Source organism: Plectropomus leopardus, chromosome 3 (genome assembly GCF_026936395.1).
Source record: "Plectropomus leopardus strain MGB_pleo_1.0 chromosome 3, ASM2693639v1, whole genome shotgun sequence".
Taxonomy (NCBI): Eukaryota; Metazoa; Chordata; class Actinopteri; order Perciformes; family Serranidae; genus Plectropomus; species Plectropomus leopardus.
The window spans coordinates 15,931,321-15,953,175 of NC_142178.1; the positions used below are offsets into that span (position 1 = coordinate 15,931,321).

The 21,855-nt window shown below is 39.8% G+C and overlaps 2 protein-coding genes across 2 annotated transcripts; one reads left to right on the forward strand and one right to left on the reverse strand.

Moving 5' to 3' along the window:
- Positions 1-399: 399 nt before the first annotated feature.
- slc25a10b (solute carrier family 25 member 10b) lies at positions 400-20,996 on the reverse strand. The gene is made up of 11 exons (XM_042485131.2): positions 20,468-20,996; positions 13,416-13,535; positions 7,772-7,886; positions 6,865-6,913; positions 6,736-6,777; positions 6,594-6,637; positions 6,443-6,513; positions 4,292-4,384; positions 4,116-4,193; positions 3,960-4,016; positions 400-2,975 (listed from the first exon to the last, which is right to left on the reverse strand). Exons 1-11 carry the CDS (start codon positions 20,555-20,557, stop codon positions 2,874-2,876), a joined length of 861 nt encoding a protein of 286 aa, XP_042341065.1. The 5' UTR covers positions 20,558-20,996; the 3' UTR covers positions 400-2,873.
- Positions 9,463-10,932, forward strand: LOC148189950 (homeodomain-interacting protein kinase 2-like). Its single transcript, XM_088075107.1, has one exon. It carries the CDS (start codon positions 9,463-9,465, stop codon positions 10,930-10,932), a length of 1,470 nt encoding a protein of 489 aa, XP_087931233.1.
- Positions 20,997-21,855: the final 859 nt, after the last annotated feature.

Consider the following 21,855-nt stretch of genomic DNA (forward strand, 5'->3'; position numbering starts at 1 on the left):
TGGTTATGTGTACAAAAAAAAACTATCACATTCAGATGGGAAGCAAAAGCTGGAAGGGTTTCAACCTGACGCTGTCCAGAGGCATTTCATGTGGCCGTAACAGACTCCTTCTGGACGAGTTCTCAGACCATCCGCGTCGATTTTGGGCTAGGATAAGGGTTTAGGGTTAGGGCGCAACCCCCTCAATACTCAATGCTCAAAATGTGCATTTGTCCTTCTCAATAAAAAACATGAAAGTATCAGAGAACTTTTACTTTGTCAAAATAAAACACATTTAAACCATAAACTGATGCAGATTATAGTGATTTACAACAGATCTGATTAACTACCAAAATAAAAGTTTACAGCCAGACAGACTGAATAAAAGTAGATAGTGAGAAAAAAACACAGAAACACATATTTTCCATTAGTATTTTAATTCCAAAATCATTAGTTAGCAATCTACAAAATATAAAGTCACAACACCCAGAACTCTGGGTCCCTCCAGTTTAATTTCTGTGCATCATGAATAAAGCTGGGGTTAAATTACTTACTATGGCTGATCTACAGAACCTCACATTGTTGAGGGGAGCATAAGAACCTGTGGATTTACAGTCATTATCTGAGGTTACTCCAAGATTGTGGATCTTTTTTTCTTTAAATGCATTCCTGGATGAAGGTTTCTGGGCTTCACAGGAAACCCAAAAGAGGATCATTCAGGTTGTTGGCATTGAAATCAATTACACATTACTATACTGCCCTCTGGAGGACGCTTACTGTAAGGCAACATGACTTGACAAGGTCTCTGTCAACAGAGCAGGCACAGCACAGAGAATGCATTTTCTCACTGAATGATCCAACAATAACTGGCAAGTCACAAAGTATAAACAGACTGATCTAAACTGGAACCATTAACAATGTAAATTCAACAACATTTTCACTTTTAGAACAGGTTATAGTATGCAGCATGTGTGTTTCTACGCAGCAGGTTAGTCAGTATGAGTCCAGGGATTCTAATAAAGTGCCGTTTAAAACATAGCATCCTGAGTCATAGAGTCTGACATGCATTCAGCCTGACTAAACAGTAACAATACGGATGGAAATGCTACATGTACACTTGTACGGTCCAGCAGTTCTCTACAGGCATCTCTATTCTAACAGTAAGAACTTTTAAGAGATGGAGTGGTCATGAAGGATTTCACTGAGACTGGAAAACTAAAGAGAGACGCCACCAAAATTACCTCTGCTCTCTGCGATTCGGTTTCCCCACAAACTCCTTTACTTACTTAAAAACATGAGACAAACAAGCTTGGTCCTCTTCTCCAAAGATGTGAGATTGATGACAGAGGAATGAAGTAAATTAGATTTTGTTTAACACATTTAAACCTGCTAGTGGTTAATTTCCAGTCATAAAACATTAATCAGGTGAAGAAAAAGCAAACAAACAAAGTGTTGACTTCAGGGTGCATCACATTTGGTCACCACTGTTGGGAATGATTACTATGTAATTACATAACAGCTTTGTTCAGTCACATTTTAGAAATGGCTTTTGGGAATTGTTATAGAATGGCACTGATGACAAGGCTACACTGTGCTCGTTTGCATTTTGTACTTCTGCTATATCACAAACTCTGTCCTGGCTTTATGTGACAGCTAATGTTTTAGGCCACAATCATTAAACACCGCTGTGAGCTCTGAAGGCGTTGTGCCCTACAGGTGTTTAAGTACTGCTCAAAATTAAAACATAAATCATAAATCTCATCTGGATTTAGTTTTAGTCTGTTTGTCAAAATAACCGATGAATTTCTCAAGTAATTAATACTAAATCTCAATAAGTCACGTAACTACACTAGACGAATACATTACCCCTCTGCTACGAATTTTAATTATCTTTTTGTATTTGGCAGGTCATTCCAATAGGTGCCATGCCACTGCTACAACAGCCCATAACTGCGAAGCTCCAAAAAAAATGTTTGACTGGACCAAAAGCCCTTTTCTCCGACAGCCCGTTAACCCAAAACTAAATGGCCATTGCTCTGAAAAATCACACTTTCTGCAGGTAGTTTCAGTTTCCCAGTGACATTTGAGCCACCAATGCCGAGTGTTTTGATCGAGTCTTCGTGCCGTTTCCCAGCGGTGTTAAGACCGCCAAACCCAAATGTCGTCATCAATCCTTTGCTACATTTCTCAGCAACATTTGAGCCACAAATCTCAGGTGTTTTTAATGACCATTGGCAGCATTTCCCAGCTGCATCTGAGCCACATAACCTGGTTGTTTTTGTTGACCCATCACTGCATTTCTTGGCAGTTTTTTCGAGCCACTGATCCCGGTTCATTTTGCCGACCGTTTGTGGCGTGTCCCGACGGAGCCACCAATCCCAAGTGTTTTCTCCAACCTGGCCCTTTTGTGACACCAAACATGGGTGTTTTGTTCAGAAATATGACAAATCTGTGGTTTACAGAAAAGTGCACTACAGAAACTGGACTGGACTACAAAGCAATTGGCGTCTGTATTTGGGATAACAGGCCGTCAGAGAAATGGGCTTTTGGTCAACTGGAAATTTTTAGGGCTTTGGAATTTTGGGATATTGGTGCAATGGGAAGCCCCCTTCCAAAAACTCCAATCTGAAGCACTTTTTTGTTAAGCATGCTCTTTCAAAACATCATATTGATGTTCTAGAGAAATCATCTGTAGGTGCTCATTGATATAATTACTCCGTGTGAGATAGAGGTAGAGCAAAGGGAAATGGAAAACATGCACAAGTCTAAAATAAACTGTCCATGAGTCCCTTTCTTCCCTTCTTTTCTTGTAAATGCCAAGAGTAGAGCGATGAGCGGGTGCTGTGTGGCGGAGCCGGTGACAGTGGAGGGGGGTAGCTGAGGAGTGGCCGTACTCAGGAGATGATGCGGATGCCAAAGTTTTTCTTGAGCTGCTCGAGGAAGATGAAGGTGAGCACTGTGTGAGGAATCAAGCGGATCCCTGCGGGGACGAGACCCTGCAACAAAAATTTGCATTCGATTACTATTTGTAGTTTTCTTCCAGTACGTCAGTCAATTACAGCTGCCTTTGCCTATGCAGTAAGTGTAAAACAGGTACTTCATCACTGAGGGGGGGATTACCTGCAACTCTAAATGCAGGTAATTTAACACACTTAACCTCCAGCCAGTATGCTTTTTAATGCCAACGCCTTCTGCTGTCAAAAATCCAATTAAAGTGATTTGACACTTTTTTCATGGTTTAAATTGTTTTTGTTTGTTGTGAGTTTTTGTTTAACTCCTCTTTACGCCCCTGATTGGGCAGGTCTGTTTGTGTTTGCCTGACAGCTGATCTGGTAGAGGCATTGTGGGACAATGTTAACAATTTTGCAGAAGTAACAGTAGCTTGAAGGCTGTGGGCAGACAGTGTTTTGTTAGCATTGGTGTTGGAAGAAAAGGACAACGTCATTTGGCTTCTCAAAAAATACAGACTTTTCAACTGAAGATCAGTTATGAAACTGCTGCTGCAGCTGTACTGGCTGCTACAGAGGCTGTGAAAGAAGAGACGAGTGTCCATGCATGTAGATAAGAGGGAGACCTTAGCTAGAGAGATAATGGCAGCTGTTGTGTCAGAGCCTGTTTGGCCTCTGGTTTGGAGAAAAAATAACCTCTCAATATCTTATAATGTCCTTAAAGGTTGGTTTTAATAATTGTCTCAAAAAGGAAGAGCGCTCTCTCTCTCTCTCTAAGTAATAAAAATAATAATAATAATAATAATAATAATATATATATATATATATATATATATATATATAGTATCTAAAATCATTATTATTATTATTATTATTATTGTTGTTGTTGTTAATATTATTGCATTCATAGAAATTTTATGTTTAAGGAGTCCAAAATATTTATGGTATACTGTTGATAAATAAATAATTAAATAAAGTGTCATCAGGTCACCGCAGTGGTGATAATGTGTAGTGTGCAGGACTGTTTTTTACCTTATAAAATGCCAGTGGACCGAGTCTGGCAGTTTCTCGTAAGCAATGTGTCACCCCCTAAAGAGAGACGCACAGGATTAGAATGAATACTGATATGGAAGAGGATGGACAAACAAAAACAGAGCAATGAAAGGATTAGTGGAGACAGACACTCACTGTGTACTCTCCCTTAGAGTTCATCAGCCTCGTCTTTAGTACATCCAGAGGTTGACATAAGAACGTGGCACAGCCTCCCTGCAGAGGAGCAGACCATCAGTTTACAGAAGACCTATTCAAACTTCACACTGACTCAATCAGGACTCCTGGATACACAAATAAAACCTGATACTTACAGCAATGAAGCTGGAAAGAAAGTGTGTGAATATGTTATCTCCCATCATGCCTGTTCCCAGCACGAGCTGCTTGGCCTGGTCATAACATGCCAACTAAAGGTGGGAAAATAAAAGAAGAAAAATGTATCATTTCAATGATCACTCTGTGCCGTGGTGATTAACAAAGACTCATAATCCCACAAAATCTTGTGCATATTAGGGTCACTAGCTGGAATTATGGCATTTTAAACACATTTAGTCCGTTTGCCTTGCAGTGGTTCACAAATAAATATCAATCAACACATTCTTTCTGCCAGCTCCTCAAATACTGATGCTTGGGCAGTGGTCCTACACGTCAAACTATGGCACCGCCAATTTTGGACGCGTAGGGAAGGTGTGCTTATGAATGCTTGTTGCATCATTTCTTTTCAAAATAGTTTTATAGTTTCTGCTCAAAAAATGTGTGCATTCTCCTGAGTTATCTTTTTTTTTTCCTGGGTGAAAAAAATGTTTTTAGGCTTACTGTCTTGGGTTTAGGCAACAAAAGTCAGTATTTGACAACTTGGGAGTGGGACCAGACTTTCTGAAAATTGCCAACTTTGGCATCCTCCCCAATGGTGTTTATATATATATATACATACTAGTGCTGGGCCGTTAACGGCGTTAACGTGCTGCGTTAACGCGGGATTCTTATCGCGCGATAAGCAAATTATCGCGCGATAAACTATTCACTAAGTTGGGTCTATACAGTGAGCAAGGCACCAATTTCACTTTGTTGTTTAAGCGCGGATGTATACCTGGTCAAATTACGCGGAGGGGGCGTGAACAAGGCGGAAGCTGGTCTGCCTGAGTGACTGGAGTGATTGGCTCAAGCCGTGTCACAAAGCTGCTGACTGTTAATGGTCTTCTTCATGACCTCTAATGTAGGCCCACAGTTCAGTTAGGGTCATGTTATCAGAGGCTGCGCCCTCTGCTGTTCATTCCAGTTAGCAGGAAAAAGCTTTTTTCCACATGGAGACAGAACCTGTGTTCCTAAGTGTCTGTGTTTAACAAAATAAAAAAAAGTTAAACACCAAAGTAAATCTTATGGAACATTATTTTCTTTACCAAATATTATAGTGGAACAGCTTTCTCAAGCAGTTTGTGATGCATTTTCATCTTTTATTTAGATAGATATTATTTTGAATGTCTTTGACAAAATTCAAATCTATAATTTTAATCTAGATTAATCTAGATTAACTACAGGATTGCAGTGAGATTAATCTAGATTAAAAAAATGAATCTATGCCCAGCACTAATACATACATATACATGTTTCTGTTACCACTGTAGGATCTTCGGTATTCAGTGTATGCACAGGTCAGAAATTTTTTGCTAGCAACTTAAAAGCTGCATGTTCTGGCTTTTGAAGAAAATATTTTTTGTTTAATTTGGGGGGAAAAAAATAACCCAGTTGTATCAAAACCTTTGTCACAATAAGCAATAAAATTCCTCAATTAACACCTCAATCGCATTTTGTCTTGCTAATGCATCTGTACATTAACTGTCATGTAAAGTCTAGTGATCAACAAATCGAAGCAGATGAGACTAATGGCTCTGATAAACTGGTACTGTAACTGTGGAATCATGGAAAACTCTTCAAAATAATGACAGGAAATGCTGTTATACATTGAGCAGCGGACTCAAGTTGCTGCCTTCAACAACCTGCTGATAGTACTGTATATTTAGAGCACGCCCAGTGCTGTGCTAACATATAATGAACTCTAAACTGTACCTTATTGTGTGGTCTATATTTAATCTTTAACAAGTGAAGAGAGGCTGAGTGAGTATGGATTTATGCATAATGTATTGTGCATTGTTTAAATGGAACCATTTGTACAGACAGCCAGTTCATCTAGATTGATTCACCGCTGATAAATTAATGTACCTTTTATTAAAAGCAATTTAACTCCATTATCTTATTAAAAGGACTTACAGATGGATTCTGAATTTGGCAATTCATTAAGCATGATAAACATATATCTTTTTAATATACTGAGAGGAACCATTTATCTAAATTGTGATTGTGATAGCTCAGGTAGAATAAAGTTCAATGCAAAACAACAGACGTTGCTCTTCACAGAACATTTCAAAGGACATTTTAAAGTTAGAGATTTCGTGACTGTGACTTGCCTGTCCAACAGTGACCATCGCTCCTCTGCTGGAGGCCATGGTGGCTCCTGAGAACAGTCTCCTCACACCCTCTGTGGGACAGGACACAGGTCACATGATGCCACTGTGTACCTCACATGAAGTTACACACACTATATGGCCTGGGATTTACCTTCTCTGAAGACTCTGAAGAGTCCGTCGATGGCATGTTTGTAGCTGAGCGAAAGAAAAAAAACATTCAGGGTCAAATTACAGTGAGAGATTTTGAGCGTCCAAACTGAACATTTGTATTGAGCGTAAGTTACAGCACTCACTTTCTCCTCTGTTCTGGTGGTAGTTTCATGTCATTCTGCATCCTAGAGGCAAAAATAAACCAAGACTGGTTTGCTTGTTTATAATAATTTGAAATGTGTACAAATGAATGAGGGTGTTTGGCATGTTACCTGACGTTCACCATGTCTGCCGGCGTCCCAACAAACCCACCGGTGAAACCTGTCGGCAGAGAAATCTGGTTGGCTCACAATCCTTTTCAGGTTATACTTAGTGCTGCAAAAACAGCTGGGCAATATGTCAATATTATATCAATATCATCATATGAGACTAGATAGCCTCTTAGATTTTGGGTAACATAATATCTTATGGTTTTTTTCTGATTTTAAAGGCTGAATTATAGTAAAGTTAAGTATATCTGACCTTACCAGTTTTAGCTTTTTTTATTGTCCGTACCCTCTTGATCATCATGCCCACCGTACTCCAATGAATATTTTTCAAAAATCATTTTGTGTTAGCCTAAGTACACTGTTTTTAACTTGTTGACACTTGTCAGTTTTTGCTAGCAAGCTACTGCAATGTGGGAGGTAGTTTAATTGGACATGCTAATATAGGACTTTAATCTATTTCAATTCATTATTTATTTTTTATTTAAACATTTTCTTTTATAAATTACCTGTTAACTTTAAACCCCAAGTTTGCACACAGCCCACACTGTCTGCTCAAATTTTCAAAGCACCTTTCTCCCTTAAGTTGCTTGCTAACTAACTCACCACATGGCACATTTAACATTGTATTTGATAAAATATTGGATTTATTTGGCAAATGAGTGGATTGTGTCTGCCTGTGATGCAGTGAAAGGTTTATATCAGTCTCAGAACAAGGTGAATTTGTGAGTAAATAACTTTTTTATTTTCATTATATTCACATTATTTTTCATGAATCACCATAAATTATTATGGTAATTATTAATAGTATTGGAATTATGCAACCCTAGTCAAACTGTGTGTGTGTGTGTGTGTGTGTGTGTGTGAGAGTGAGAGTGAAAGAGGAAGAGATGCAGAATGTGTGTGTTCCCACCTCCGAAGGCTCCCAGTAGGACCTTCTGGTAAAAGGGCATGGGGCCCTGGCTTGTGCTGCCCATCATGTCCCTCACTGTCTCATAGATGGCAAATCTGGTGAGGGAATAGGACATCTGAGAGCAGAGGGGAGGTAAAAAGAATGAGTATATTAAACTTTCCTCAATTTTTAACATTTTCTTTTTTTAACCACTTAGAGGCGCCTTAGGCAACACAACCGGTTTTTGTCATTTAGAGTCGTTAGCCTCAAATAAACAAAATGCACTATTTACAGGATAAAACATATCCTACTCCTGCAGACACAAGCCAACATTTTGGTCATAAGCCAAAAGAAATTTCACATGAAGTGAGAATTACCACAGGACACATTTTAGAAGTAAACTCACTGAGGCAACAGTGTTCAGATGTACTTGAACCTCATTAGAATGCACTTGTTACAGATGTGTTACCTTAAAAATCTATTCTGATGCTTTCTATCCCTCTAACCAGAAACAGACTTTAGCTGGTGAACACATTATTCAATTTAATAGATTTTAATTTAATTTCTAAGAAAAACATCTGAGACAAATGTACTATTTTTTTCTTTTTTTTTTTTTTAATACATATGGATTTGTATCGTGTCATTTTTTTCTTTTTTTTTAACCATTTTGGCTGTTTCGCTGCGGTTTTGCTCCGTGGTCCATCGTCTGTCAATCCCCCAGTGGTGCATGAAGCACAGAAAGCGTTTTTTCCGGGTTTAGTGTAAAATACACGGATCTACAGATCACGGATCAGAGTGCGGCCGAGTGTATCCGAGCACTGACTCCGACTCACTGGCTCGCTCACACAAATGACGAGCACTCCTCTGGTGGTAGTAGTCAGTCAGTCAGTCATTTTCTGTAACCGCTTGTCCTCGTAAGGGTCGCAGTTCGCCAGACCATCGCAGGGCTGACACATATAGACAGACAACCATACACACTCACAGTCACACAATTTAGAGTCACCAATCAACCTGAGCTGCATGTCTTTGGACTGTGGGAGGAAGCCGGAGACCCCGGAGAGAACCGGGGAGAACATGCAAACTCCACACAGAAGGGCCCCCGCCCAGACTGGACCCGTTCCAACCGGGGTTCGAACCAGGGACCCCCTTGTTGTGACACAACAGTGCTAACCACAAAGCCACCGTGCTCCCCCCTCTGGTATTATCTTAGCTAACTAGCAAGAGCCACTAATCAGCTATATGACAGCCGTGCTGTTGGTTTTAATATTTAGGTGATAATCAGATAATGGTATCTCTCTCTCTCTACACAAACACACACACACACATACACAAATTTACATACAACTTATCAGGGAATCATATCCACCGGAGAAATTAAATTAACAGAATAAAAAAGCGTTGTGTCCACAAAAATATAATAAAAGGTGGTGCCTTGTAACATTGCCCAGTGTTTTATTACACAGTCCATCTTGAAGTAAATACTAAGTTCAGTACCGTTTAATAACAACGGTTGGAATGATGTCATAAAGTTTTAGATGATGTCATAACGTTTTAGAATGTTTCAGAATGTTTGGCCTTTATGATGTCATGAACATGTTCCATGAATACTCCCTCAGGCCTGCTTCCAGTCAGCAGCTTTCCAGTCATAGTGAGACAGAATTTAGCTGTGTTATCTTTTCTTGGTTAGTTTTTGGAAATATTTATCGTCAGAAATGGATAATCCAGGGGCAGATAGCAGCAGTAGCGTGGAGGTAGAGTCTGAACCATTTGATATAGAAAAGCATGACATACTTTATAGCAAGTCTGCACGCTACCTTATAGTAGACTTTAATGGAGAGGGATGTTTTGGCAAAGTTGCCAAGTGCATAAACCTAGAAACTCTCGAGACTACGGCCATTAAGATCCACCACCAGTGTGATAATGACACTATTGAAAGAGAAGTGGAAATGCTCCAAGAGCTCAGCCCCCTTGATCCTGAAAGTAATAACTTGGTGGAATACAAAGGCCATTTCATGCACAAAGAAAAGTCTTGTCTAGCCTTTGAGATGTTAGACAGGAGCCTTATGGACTTGGTTGAGGAGAGAGGGGCACCACTATCTCTGAATGAAATCCGCCCAATCGCACAGCAGCTACTTGTAGCATTTGAAGCGCTTAAGGGTGTTGGCATCATTCACTCTGACCTGAAACCTGACAACGTTATGCTTGTAAACCAACAGGATCAGCCCCTCAGAGTGAAATTGATTGATTTTGGTTTGGCCTTTCCAGCCAATGAAGCAGTGTCTGGAATGCTGTTACAAGCACCAGTGTACAGAGCTCCAGAGGTGTTCTTGGGTCTCCCATTTTCTGAGGCAATTGACATGTGGGGACTGGGATGTGTACTTGCATTCCTGTATTCTGGATACGACATCTTCCTTGCTGACTCAACAGCCAATATCATGCAAGCGATTTGCAAGCTGTGTGGTCAGCCAGGAGATGATCTGCTGAATGCTGGAAAGTACACTAGACAGTTTTTCACCAGGGGATGGAGCTCGACCAACCCAGGATGGAGACTGAAAACGAAGGGGGAATACATTAATGAATACGGTGACGAGCCCCCAAGTAGGAAATTGGTTTTTGACACTGGCAGAAATACGGAAAGAGTAGGGGGCCAGTCAAAGAAAGGGGATAATATTGAGTCAAGAGACGAGATGGCTTTTCTGTCCCTCTTACAACAGTTGCTTAATGTGGAGCCTGCAAGCAGAATCACGCCTGGAGACGCTCTACAGCATTGTTTTATTACAATGGCGCACCTGAAAGAGGAGATGGAAACCAGCTCTTACGCAGAAACTGCCTTTGAGTTGATGGCTGTCTGTCCCCCCCCACATGATTCCAATGATTCTGATGGATCAGATGATTCCAATGATGTAGTTGGATCAGATGATTCCAACGATGTAGTTGGATCAGATGATTCCAATGATGTAGTTGGATCAGGTGATTCCAACGATGTAGTTGGATCAGATGATTCCAACGATGTAGTTGGATCAGATGATTCCAATGATGTAGTTGGATCAGATGGTTCTGATGATTCTGGTGATTCAGATGGATCAGATAATCCAGATGATTCTAATGATTCTGGGGGTTCACATGGCTGGTTCGGCTGGTTAGGATGGTTCCGAAGGTTCCGATGGTTCAGAAGGGGTTAGTTGGTTGTTTGGTTGGTTGGTTGGGTGAGTGGGTTGGTTGGTTGGTTGGTTGGGTGAGTGGGTGGGTTGGTTGGTTGGTTGGGTGTGGAGGGGCACAGTGGTGAGGTGGTTAGCACTGTCACCTGACAGCAAGAGAGTTTTGTGACTTCTTCTGAACGGAGTTTGCATGTTCTCCCTGTGCTCTTGTGGGTTTTCTCCGGGTGCTCCGGTTTCCTCCCACTATCCAAAAATATGCATGTTAGGTTAATTGGTGATTGTAATTTGTCTTTGTTATTTGTTTCAATAAAGTCTAAAAAAATATATAAATATATTATTAAATATTTTTATTTATTGAGTATTTAGGAGAAATTAAGAATACCCACAAAGACTTTTAGGAAGCAAAAAGTGGATTCCTTTGCTTCTAAAGGTCTGTAGCAGTACCACTGATATTATTTGTAACTTGAGTATAGTAGCAAGGTGTAACAAGCACAATAGCCAAAGCACTCCAGCAAGGTCCATCATCATTGTTCACTACAGAAAAATAACAGCTGAAGCCTGGAGGTAGTGGTCAGGTTTAACTGTGCTTTGAAATTGGTAAAAATTACAAGAAAATTACGTGAAAAAAAGTAAAAACTAAAATATAATAATAATTCTATGAAATATTTCTAAAAATGTAATTATGTTAATTAGAAATCTAATTTTCTTGACATTTTTTCCTAGCTTTTTAAAAAATATTTTTCTATATCTATTTTCTTGCAATATGCGTGACATTTTATGCCAAATTGCTCATTGCCTTTTACCCCATGCTTTTGAAGGAAAACAAATCAATTTGCTCAGGATTTACAGGTTTAAACACTTAGGCAAATTGGTACATCCACTCAGATAGTCAGACATAAAGAAATACAGAGGTTAAGGTATGTATTTGTACAGGTATAAATTAAGTACAAATTACTCAAGTATAACTAGTAAATAGAAAAAAATCAGGCAGTAAAAAAGAAATATGCATCACAATTAGCATATTAACCCTTCAAAACCTGAGCTAATTTGCTTGATTTCTTTCAATGACATGGGGAGAAGGCAATGAGCAACAAAAGAAGATATGACCCAAAAAAAATATGCAAGAAATTGGTTTTCAAAAAAGTACAAGAATATAAGATGAAACTTTTGTAAATTAACAAAGAATTAGAAAACAAGAAACAAAATAAAATAAAGACTATATAATAAATAACCACGGTTGCACCAGGCCCCCAGGAAGTGCGCCACCCTCTGAAGCAAAATTTACATAGTGGCCGAAAGTGGAACTACAGCGTCACGTGATGTACACTGGCCCAGAGAGACCTTTCAGAACACATTTTATAAAAGCCATTATTAAAAACATTAAGTCCTAAAGACGTAAAATGCGCCATTTTCCAAATCAAGATTTGGAATTCAGTATTTCTCCAGACATAAAATGAACTCCACACTGTTGGAGTCCCTGACACAGCACAGGCTTCATGCTGTCTGAAGTAATGTATATTTTTGAATCATAATTCATCATTTTTACCATTTTACATTTTTCATATGCTGCTGGCTGTAAAGCCTGTAATATGGACGTCTTACCGTGTCTGTATCACAGACCGTATATACAGTCTACGGTCTGTATTCAAACTACCAGTTATCAGTGAGCAACGCAAAGCACTAGTGACAGTTACTAAAAGGTAATGAACGTAGTATTTACTTAAAGTTGAGCTGTGTATTAATACACGGGGCAAGATTACAAGGCACCACCTTTTATTATATTTCTCTGGGCACAACATTTTTTGATTCTATTAATTTAATTTCTCCAGTTGTGATTACGATATGATTCCCCGATAAGTTGTATGTATATTTGTGTGTGTATATGTATATGTGTGTGTGTGTGTGTGTGTGTAGAGAGAGATAAATATATCATTATTGGATTGTCACGTAAATATTAAAAAGTCGTTATACTGCTGATTAGCCGCTGTTGCTAATAAGCTAAGCAACTACAAGAGGAATGCTCGTGAACGAGCGCTGTTCGCTTTGAGCTCTCAACTCGGGTAACTTGTATGAGCGAGCCAGTGAGTCGGAGTCAGTGCTTCCGTACACTCGGCCGAGTTCGACTGTCATTAATCACTTCTACGCATGCTCTATGGGCCAGTAGATCCGGGTATTTTACACTTTTCTAAACCCGGAAAAAGAGTTTTCTCTGCTTCATGCACCACTGAGCGTATCTGATCCGCAAGCCTCTGCACCGCCGGAGCTGAGACGGAGTTGATCCACAACGCAGCAGAGCCAGTGGAAATTGACACAGACTATAGTGTAATCTATTTGCTCCGTCTGCCGTGACGGAGCGGAGCCGGAAAGCACACAGATCTGGTGGAAATTAGGGTTTAGTGGGATTTGCCCGGTTAGATTCAGATAAAAAAACAGAGTACAAACTGATGAACACAACAGCATACACAAGCACAACAACAGTGTTAGGAGACGCACACAGACACACATACCTGTCTACAAAGAGAGGCAGAGAGGCCATTATAAAGAGCCAGTACGCCGTCGCTCTTCACCACATGAATGGCCATCCCCATCATCCTCTTCTTCACCTCCTGTTGTGTCTGCAGGTGCACCTGAAAGGATCGTCATATATTAGCAATGGCGTCATTTTTATTTACAAGTAATGACACAGACACAACAACCTAAATAACTTTTTCTTGCTGGGCAACTGAATGTAGACACCAGTTCACACATTTGGGCAGCTAAATTAGTCAAGGAGCTACATGTGTCACCTCCTAAAGGTGTTTAGCATTGCACTCCCATAGAGTTGTGAGACTATTGAAAAGCAAATATAAAAACATTGACCAAACACCAGTCAGAAGAGGGCGACATATCCTCATATTTAGTCTTTAGTATGAGTCAAACTTCAAGAACACTGGCTCCTACTCTTCCCATGATGCAACTCAAAACCATCTTTAATGAAACCCTTGCTGTCTGGTAAGCACACGTGTCTTTCAAACTCCACGTATCCAGTTTTAACACAGGTTTTCAAGAGGTCCCTGATGACATCGCTATGACATCAGAGGGGTTGTTTTCTCAAACTTGAAAATGTTTTCCCAGAGTTACAGAGGACGTCATACAACTGATTTCACAAGATGAGTAATGCTGACCACAGTGTGCAAAGAGGAAAGTGTGTGTGTGTGTGTGTCTTACAGAGGTCATCAGCAGCTCTACCAAGTGGCCTTTGTCCTCTAGTCTAATCAGTATTTGAGGCCACCAAGCCCTTAAATTACAATCTTTTTACTATCCTTTATTATATTTACCCTCATTAGTCAAGACTGAGTATGGACATGGGACGTTGGACTGGGGCACTTAACACAGACAGGACTGACTGGGCTGAGACAGTCACAGTGATGGCTGCCTGAGTCTGTGATACCTCTATGGACTAAATCTGACTCTGACTATGATGGTTGATGTATATATCTGCTATGTGACCCATACCTCTGTAAACTATACAACTGCCTTATCTTAATAATTGATCCTACAGGTGTTGAGATATTTTGGTACGGTCCAGAGTGGTGGAATGACCGAAGATATTGCCAGCAATAGAGGTGGGGAGCTAAAAGCCACTGAAACATCTTACAAACTTGGCTATTTTAAAAACTGAGCCGGGTTTCACAGTGGGATAAAATCAAATGCTTGCATGAGTCCTTGAGGATGCAATATAGATGTAACTCTGGGATTTTCCTTAAAGCTCTGATAAAGGGAACCTCAAAGTGTTATGCAAACAGTTTGCTAAGCCACTGGCGAGCTAATGTGTACAGGAACACACACTCACACAACATGATGAAATATTACACTTAGAGGAGCTGATAAGTGTCTGGCATAAAAGGTCGTTTTAGGTGAGGTCAAGTAAATCCTGTTCAGGAGAACAATGGAGCAGCCTATCTGCTGGTGTAATGTGATGTCCTGGGATAACACGAAAGAGGAAACCAATAAAACATGACTAAGCAGTTTTTATCCATGTGATATGTGTGTTTGCTTAAGCCCTATTTCCCTGCTCAGAAACACATTCACATACTCCCTTCCTTTAAATCACACTTCAGTGTTAACTTTAGATGCCGTGCTGTGTGTAAAGCATTATGAGGCCTTTCACTTTTCAAACTCTGCAAGATGTTGCTACAAAGTCAACAAAGTGCTGATAGAGATCACAGCAAACCTTGGGTTTCCTAGTGTGTGGCTTCTCCCCTATGTCATGGAAAATCTACGGCGGGATCTTCAGAAGCAGCTCTGCTTGTTGGTGGACTGTTTGGACTGTTTGCTCAGAGTTTCATGTCATGCTACAATTATTAACTATTAATTATTAACAAAATGCTGCAATAACAATATTACACTGGTGCAGTTTGGTTTCTGGAAAACCAGACGAATCGGAGAGCTAATGTTTTATTGGCTCTGTTTTATTTCCTCTAGCACACCTCAAGCTGATTTACAGCAGCCTGAAATGTCCATGGCCAATTACAAACATTTATATAATATTGGGCTGGTTTCAAATGAAGACTGCAAAAAGAAATACCATTGATATATTATAAAACAACCAAAGTTGCTGCTTTTTTGATAAAAGAGCCATCAAATGCATATTTCTTGTGAGAAAAGCTGTGTTTTCTGAAGTTCCCAAAGGATTTGGCAAAAGTTTTTATACAAACTCACTGTACCAGCTCATCTCTGCTTACATTTTTCTGTCACTTGCACCAAGTCCTCCCTGAATATACTGTGACTGGCAATCTAGACTAAGCAAACCTGGTTGCCTCAGCACTACGTCAAAGGTTGATAACCTGCTGATGACATTTGGAGATCAAAAACTGAGGGGCTACAGACTAATATGCATTTGCAACATGGTTTGGTGATGTCAGGCTAGCATTTTGGACCACCCAAGGTTAAAATATACAAGAGTGAAATACAAATGTGTAACTTTCTGAAGACTCATCTTGTGATGATTCATCTTTTGATGTTATCATTCTACAAATCTTCTGCCTGAATGAATGACTCTGAGCATGCTGCAATTAAAGATTAACAAATTGAGTTAGCAATGTTTTTGCTTTAAACATATGACAAGCTTGGTCTCATGTAGTAGATCACAGTGGAGCGCAGGTCACTTGGATTATATTTTCCATAGGATTTTTGCATACTTTTGCCTAGTTGTGATATTTATCTCACACACATATGTCATCACACACACTGGTTTATACATTCACTGTGCTGATCTCACTGACTATAGACAGGGCTCACACACTCATACATAACATTTCAATTCCAGTGTGTGTGAGTGATAATTTCTCAGTGAGTTTTTATTGTGTTCTTGCACATATTATCACATTATCTGAGTTTTAGAGAATGTTGAGGGTTTTTTTTTTAATTTCAAGCATCTTTTTGAGACGAGGGCTTCCTTTTACCAGCTAAAGCACTAGTCCTAAAAGTGAACCAGACACGATGTTGCCTATCCCACACCAGCAACACTCCTCACCTGACATTTTAGCAGTTTGATTGGTGTAAAACCACATGACTATATTTGGCAAAGTGTGTGAGTATTTGGGCTATGACACATTCTTTTGTTCTGCCAGCTCTGTACTCCAGCACATTTAGACCTGAAAGGAAACAATGACTTTGAAGTTTAGATACTGACTCTCAGCTTTTAAGTACTGTGTTAGGTGAAAGGGAGTTGCTGTGGTTTAAACCACCGATTTAACCCATTTAGCAACACAGTCAGCAGTAAGACCTGGTGCAGTGATTGTGAGTAAGGTTCCTCATTTTCTTTTAGGGACCTGATGAGAACAATTCACAGCTAACCCTTTCTTTAATGTGAGTTTCCCTTAAGAAAATCCATAGTAATACACATTGAAACATTTTTACTTTTATTTGAACAATACTTTAAAGTAGTTTTTACCCACCAAGGCTAGAAACCATTCACTAGGGGTGGCAATAAAGAACCAGTTCCAGTTAAGAACCTGTGCAAAAGGTCAGACTTAAATGCCTCCCAATTTATCAATTCCTTTCACTGATGCAGGCATGCAGGGCAGGAATTTCCCCAGCGGTCATCTGTCCGGCCTTGATGTCCATCTTAAAATCATATGCAGTGGCCTTGATGTACCATTTTCTGCCTTTTTCACAACAAGTGATGACAAGGAAGCAAGATGGCTCATTCGTTTAGTCCTTCTATCATTAACTTTGGACAAAACGATGTGTTTACTTCAGAGTGTTAGTGAACAATCCCATACAAAAATCTGACTTATAACAAAATATGAAAAATTGCCCCGCTGCAGGCCAAGTGGCGTTGCCTCAACAATTACATAATTCCAGGCCTACTGGCATGCTCTTCTGACAGTTGTGCATTGCAACAAAAAAGGCATCAAATACATGCATCTACACTGTTGGAAATTTGCAGTAAGTACTCATGGCAGAGAGGAAGAATTTGTCGAAATTTCAAAAATTTCATTTCACAAAGCAAGATGACAACAGTGCTGTTTGCAATGTCTGTAAAATCATCATTTCAAGTTAGGGTGGAAACACCAGCAATATGATGAAACATCTTTTTACACAACATGGGCTTAAAGGGGAATGCCACCTAAATTATGAATCCCAATGTTATTTCCATGGCCTAGAAAGTTTAATCAATATATGTGAACACGAGCGACTCTCTCAAAGCCAGAAACCTGTTGAAATCTATGGAGCAGCTCTACACTTAATACCCTATGGCATCACAAATTTGAGTTTAGCACTCTAGTTTTTGAATTTGAGAGTTTTTTATGTTTACTAATGTTTTGGAGCTGTTTTAGACCTTAGAGATAACATGAATGACTGTTCAATATGGGTGTAGTTTCCCTTTAAATTCCAGGAGTGCCATGTACTTGACACTCTAAGCCACTGCTCCCCAACCGAGCAGCACGTCCGTTACCGAGAGTAAATACCCAGTAAAATTAGCGCCTCGCAGGCAGGATTAGCAGATTTTTTGACCAGTTACAGTTGAGAACAGGTTCCAGACTAAACAGCTGATAAACATTGCAGATTTTAGACATCTGACTCACATGCGTACCCTTTTTCTACTGTGTTTCTATACTGTGTGTGTGTGTGTGTGTGTGTAGTCTCAGAAATAATTAAAAGCACTTTCATTGACACTGAATACCTGTGTAGGCCTACTTAATTCCCCACAGAAAATTAATCAGTAATCAGTAAGGGAATAGATGAAGAATTGGATCGATAAGCAGGATGAATTATGGCATTGGTATCAATAAAACCTCCCATTCCCAATCACCACAGACAAACTGATCAGCTGGAATCAGCATCCAATGAATGAATGAAAACAGCAGGTTGACTCCATTAAGCTGCTGACAAAGAGGTTGCATTTGTTATTATAAATCAGAGGATGGGAATGTCCTCAGACAAGGTCAGTACACCATTATACACCAGTGCCCACAACACATACGTGGTTGTTTTTTTTATCTGAGATCTCCTTAAGAGACTCTACTTGTTTTATTTATAGATTTGATCAAAACTCCAGGGAATCCAGGAAACACACACACACCTACTGGGAGTGTCTGGGACAGAAGCAGAGCGGTTGCAATTTGTGGTTTTTGTAGGTTAACAGAGTCTCAGAGTTACTCTAAAGTCGCCTTTCTTAAAGAACTACCACTTATTGACCCTGATCATGTGCACTCAATCTAGTCCTAAAACAGAGAGGACATTTTGAGTCATTAGGTCATTTTGTTGGTAAACCTTATTTTCTACAAGAAAAACACAAAAGGAAAAACACTGAAAACACTGAAAGTGAGAATTTTAGTTTAGAAATCAGTTTTGGGAAAATTAATGTTCCTAACAGCCACTCTTCTTCTCTCCATATTACTATTATAGACAGAATTATACTTGTGTTTACTGTACTGTGTGCAGTAATGGGTTCTTTTTTTACGTAGCTTTAAGATGTCGTATGGTGGAAATCATACATCAGAAAACTTGCCAACTCTAACACTAAGGTTGTTCTCTCTTTATACAGAATTAATACAGCTACACTGAAAACTATGAAGACGAAGTAAAGAACTAAAAAGAGAAGTAAAGCAACTAAATCAAAAGACTCAAAGTTTAACGTCTCAATTTTACACTATGAGGCCTATAATTTTATATGGCATCACCAGCTAACTAGCAAGCAGGGTTGGGCCAAAATGAAGCACACTGTAGGGCATTTTACTGCAATGAGATGATTACCAGCCTTGCCTACATAATTACACATCACATGACTGGAAGTTAGTGTTACTTATCAGGGTCATGTGAGGTCTTCAGTGCAACCAAAAGAGAGGTGCAAGTAGCATTTTGGAAGCATTTTGGCATCGGCTAGAGTTGTACTGTTTTACTCTGTGCAGCAGGCAAAGATTAACAAGAGTTAACAGGCATGACCCCACTGACTCTCTCTCTCTCTCTCTCTCTCACACACACACACACACACACACACACACACATCTGCTGATAGGCGATGACAGGCTGCTTACGAAGGGGCCACACATATTCCCCTAGGTCAGTGTGATCTTACAATTACAATATTATTTATATCTCAATAAAACTATTAAATGTCTAAAGCTACATTGGGCCATTCTAACTACTATAAAGGTCCCATACTATGCTAATTTTCAGATTCATGCTCGTATTTTGGGTTTATACTACAACACATTTACTTGCTTTAATGTTCAAAAAAATACTTAATTTTCCTCAAACTGCCTGCCTGAATATAGCTGTATTCACCCTCTTTCAGGAATGCTCTGCTTTTCACATACACTGCAAAACAAACCTTCAGGGAACATGAAGGGACCAATTTGAAAAGGTTTATAAGGAGAACCCCAGTGATGAGTCCTAAAACCTGGAAATAAGTTGGCATTTTAGCACCTCTGGTTCCCTCATCTCAAAGTCAATTGGGTTTTTTGAATGTGTTTTTGGTTAGAAGCCTTAAGGTTAGAAGCATACTATGCAAAGTGTTTAAAAATAAAAAAATAGTGAGAAACAATTAGTACACGTGTATATTTAAAATTCTAAGCATGTATAATGTGCTGACTGTGTAAAGCTACTAAAAATATAAAACTTTGTGCCTCATTCTACAATGCTATGTATAACACTAGTATGTGAGGTTAAAAGTTAAACAAATATGCGAGATGCTGCAATGCACAACAGATATATAAACATAAATATATATACATCAGTAGCGGTTAATATCAGCCGGTCTAACCAGCTTTCTTGTCCAAACCTGTGCCCTATATTTGAACAGCCTTGCACATCCTAAGAGACATTGCAGTGATGCCATAGCAGACATGTGATACCTCAGAGCATGGCATGGCATGCCCACTAACAGCTATCTGCGGTTATAGCACGCACACGGTGATAAACAGTGACATGGTGAGTGGTCAGGAAATAAATAACTGTTATGTAGCCTGTTTTAGGACCGCAGCTGGAAACAGCTGTAGCCTGGTGCTCAGGCCTGCTCTCCTCTATCCGTTGGCGGAGGGTTACACACATACTGCTCCCTACAGCTCACCTTCAGCAGATCCAGAGGATGCGTACAGCAGGCTGCTCCGCATGACGCCAGCCCACCAAAATACCACCGCGACATCCGTTTCTCGGTCATGGTTCCGCGCTCTGCTGTGGTCCGATGCAGCTACAGCGGTGACTTGCTTCCTCTCTGTCCGCCTTCGACACGCTGTCCGCCCTCTCTGTCGGCTTGTTGGCCTGCAGGCTACAGCTGGCAGTGGCTCGTGGTCTATAGGACTCGGGTAACCTCGTTAATCTTCAAACATTCCGATAAGAGACCGCACCAAGGACCGGGGGACTTTGGGCTCCGGCAGCATCGCGCACACTCGCGCCACATTACGTGCGTGTAAAAAAGTGTGTGTGCACCGTCGGCTGTGTTTGGGCCACGATGTGCAGCAGGAAGCAGCTGAGAGAATAGCGCAGCCAATTGCCACCGTGAACGACGGAGCTGCCCACTCGCCCCGGGGCACCGAGCTCCAAAGGTCGGCGGCGGGGTATGAGAATGCAAAAGCCCCGCACAGCATCGACTCGCAACCAGCCCACTTTCACCCCGACTAACTGTCATGTGGGGTTTAAAGTGACACGCATCCTTCCTGCAGCTGCAGAGGGTGCAAATATTGACGCTGTCGCTTTAAGAGCAGTAGTAGAAAACTTGACGTCCTCAGTCAACTACAAACTTGTAGTGGTGAGATTATTTGTTACAAGTGTCTACATGCATTGTCACAAGACTAACACATTCTCAGGGTTTGAATTCAGACGAGAAAGCAATGCCATCAATGAGCCCTGAAACGTTTTATTTAAAAAAAAAGTCTACGCCACACCAAGTTTTTTTTTGTATCTGATTAAACAACGTCAACGTGCATTGAAATTGCATTGTATTGTATTGAAAATTAATTAATCACCAGAGGCAGGATAATATAAATGCTGAATTAATAAATAATGTACTCTAAATAAATAATAATTAAAAGGTAAATGTAAGGATACCAGCACTAATAATAATTGATAAAATTGTTTAAACAAAAAACAACAAATTAAAGGATCTTAATCTTAAACCCATCCTGAAACACACTGGGAGCCAATGCAGAGACTTTAAAATCTGTGTAATGCATTTAATTACTGTCAGTGATACATAGCCTAAAATAAAGCTGAAATTTGACCATGATTGTATGTAATTCTGAGTATTTTATCTTAAGAATAAAGACTTCTAAGAGTTATAAAACTGGTTGATTTATTATTTTATTTAAAGCAGATGACATTCCTGTGGAATCCCTAAGAGACAATGTGAAATAAAAATGGTGTAGGGAATGTTGCCCAAAATTTTTATTTACTATGTGCATGATACTATGGTCTATCTTTGGAGTGTTATCTCCTACATACCCAATATCATTTCCTATG

What these genes read in the sequence shown, in the direction of transcription:
- slc25a10b (XM_042485131.2), bottom strand. Translation starts at nt 20,557, where the DNA reads ATGACCGAGAAACGGATGTCGCGGTGGTATTTTGGTGGGCTGGCGTCA. An exon ending in CCACCAGAACAGAGGAGAAA is followed by an intron (nt 6,638 to 6,735) that starts GTGAGTGCTGTA and finishes TCTTTCGCTCAG; the next exon opens with CTACAAACATGCCATCGACG. An exon ending in CTTCAGAGTCTTCAGAGAAG is followed by an intron (nt 6,514 to 6,593) that starts GTAAATCCCAGG and finishes CCTGTCCCACAG; the next exon opens with AGGGTGTGAGGAGACTGTTC.
- LOC148189950 (XM_088075107.1), top strand. Translation starts at nt 9,463, where the DNA reads ATGGATAATCCAGGGGCAGATAGCAGCAGTAGCGTGGAGGTAGAGTCT.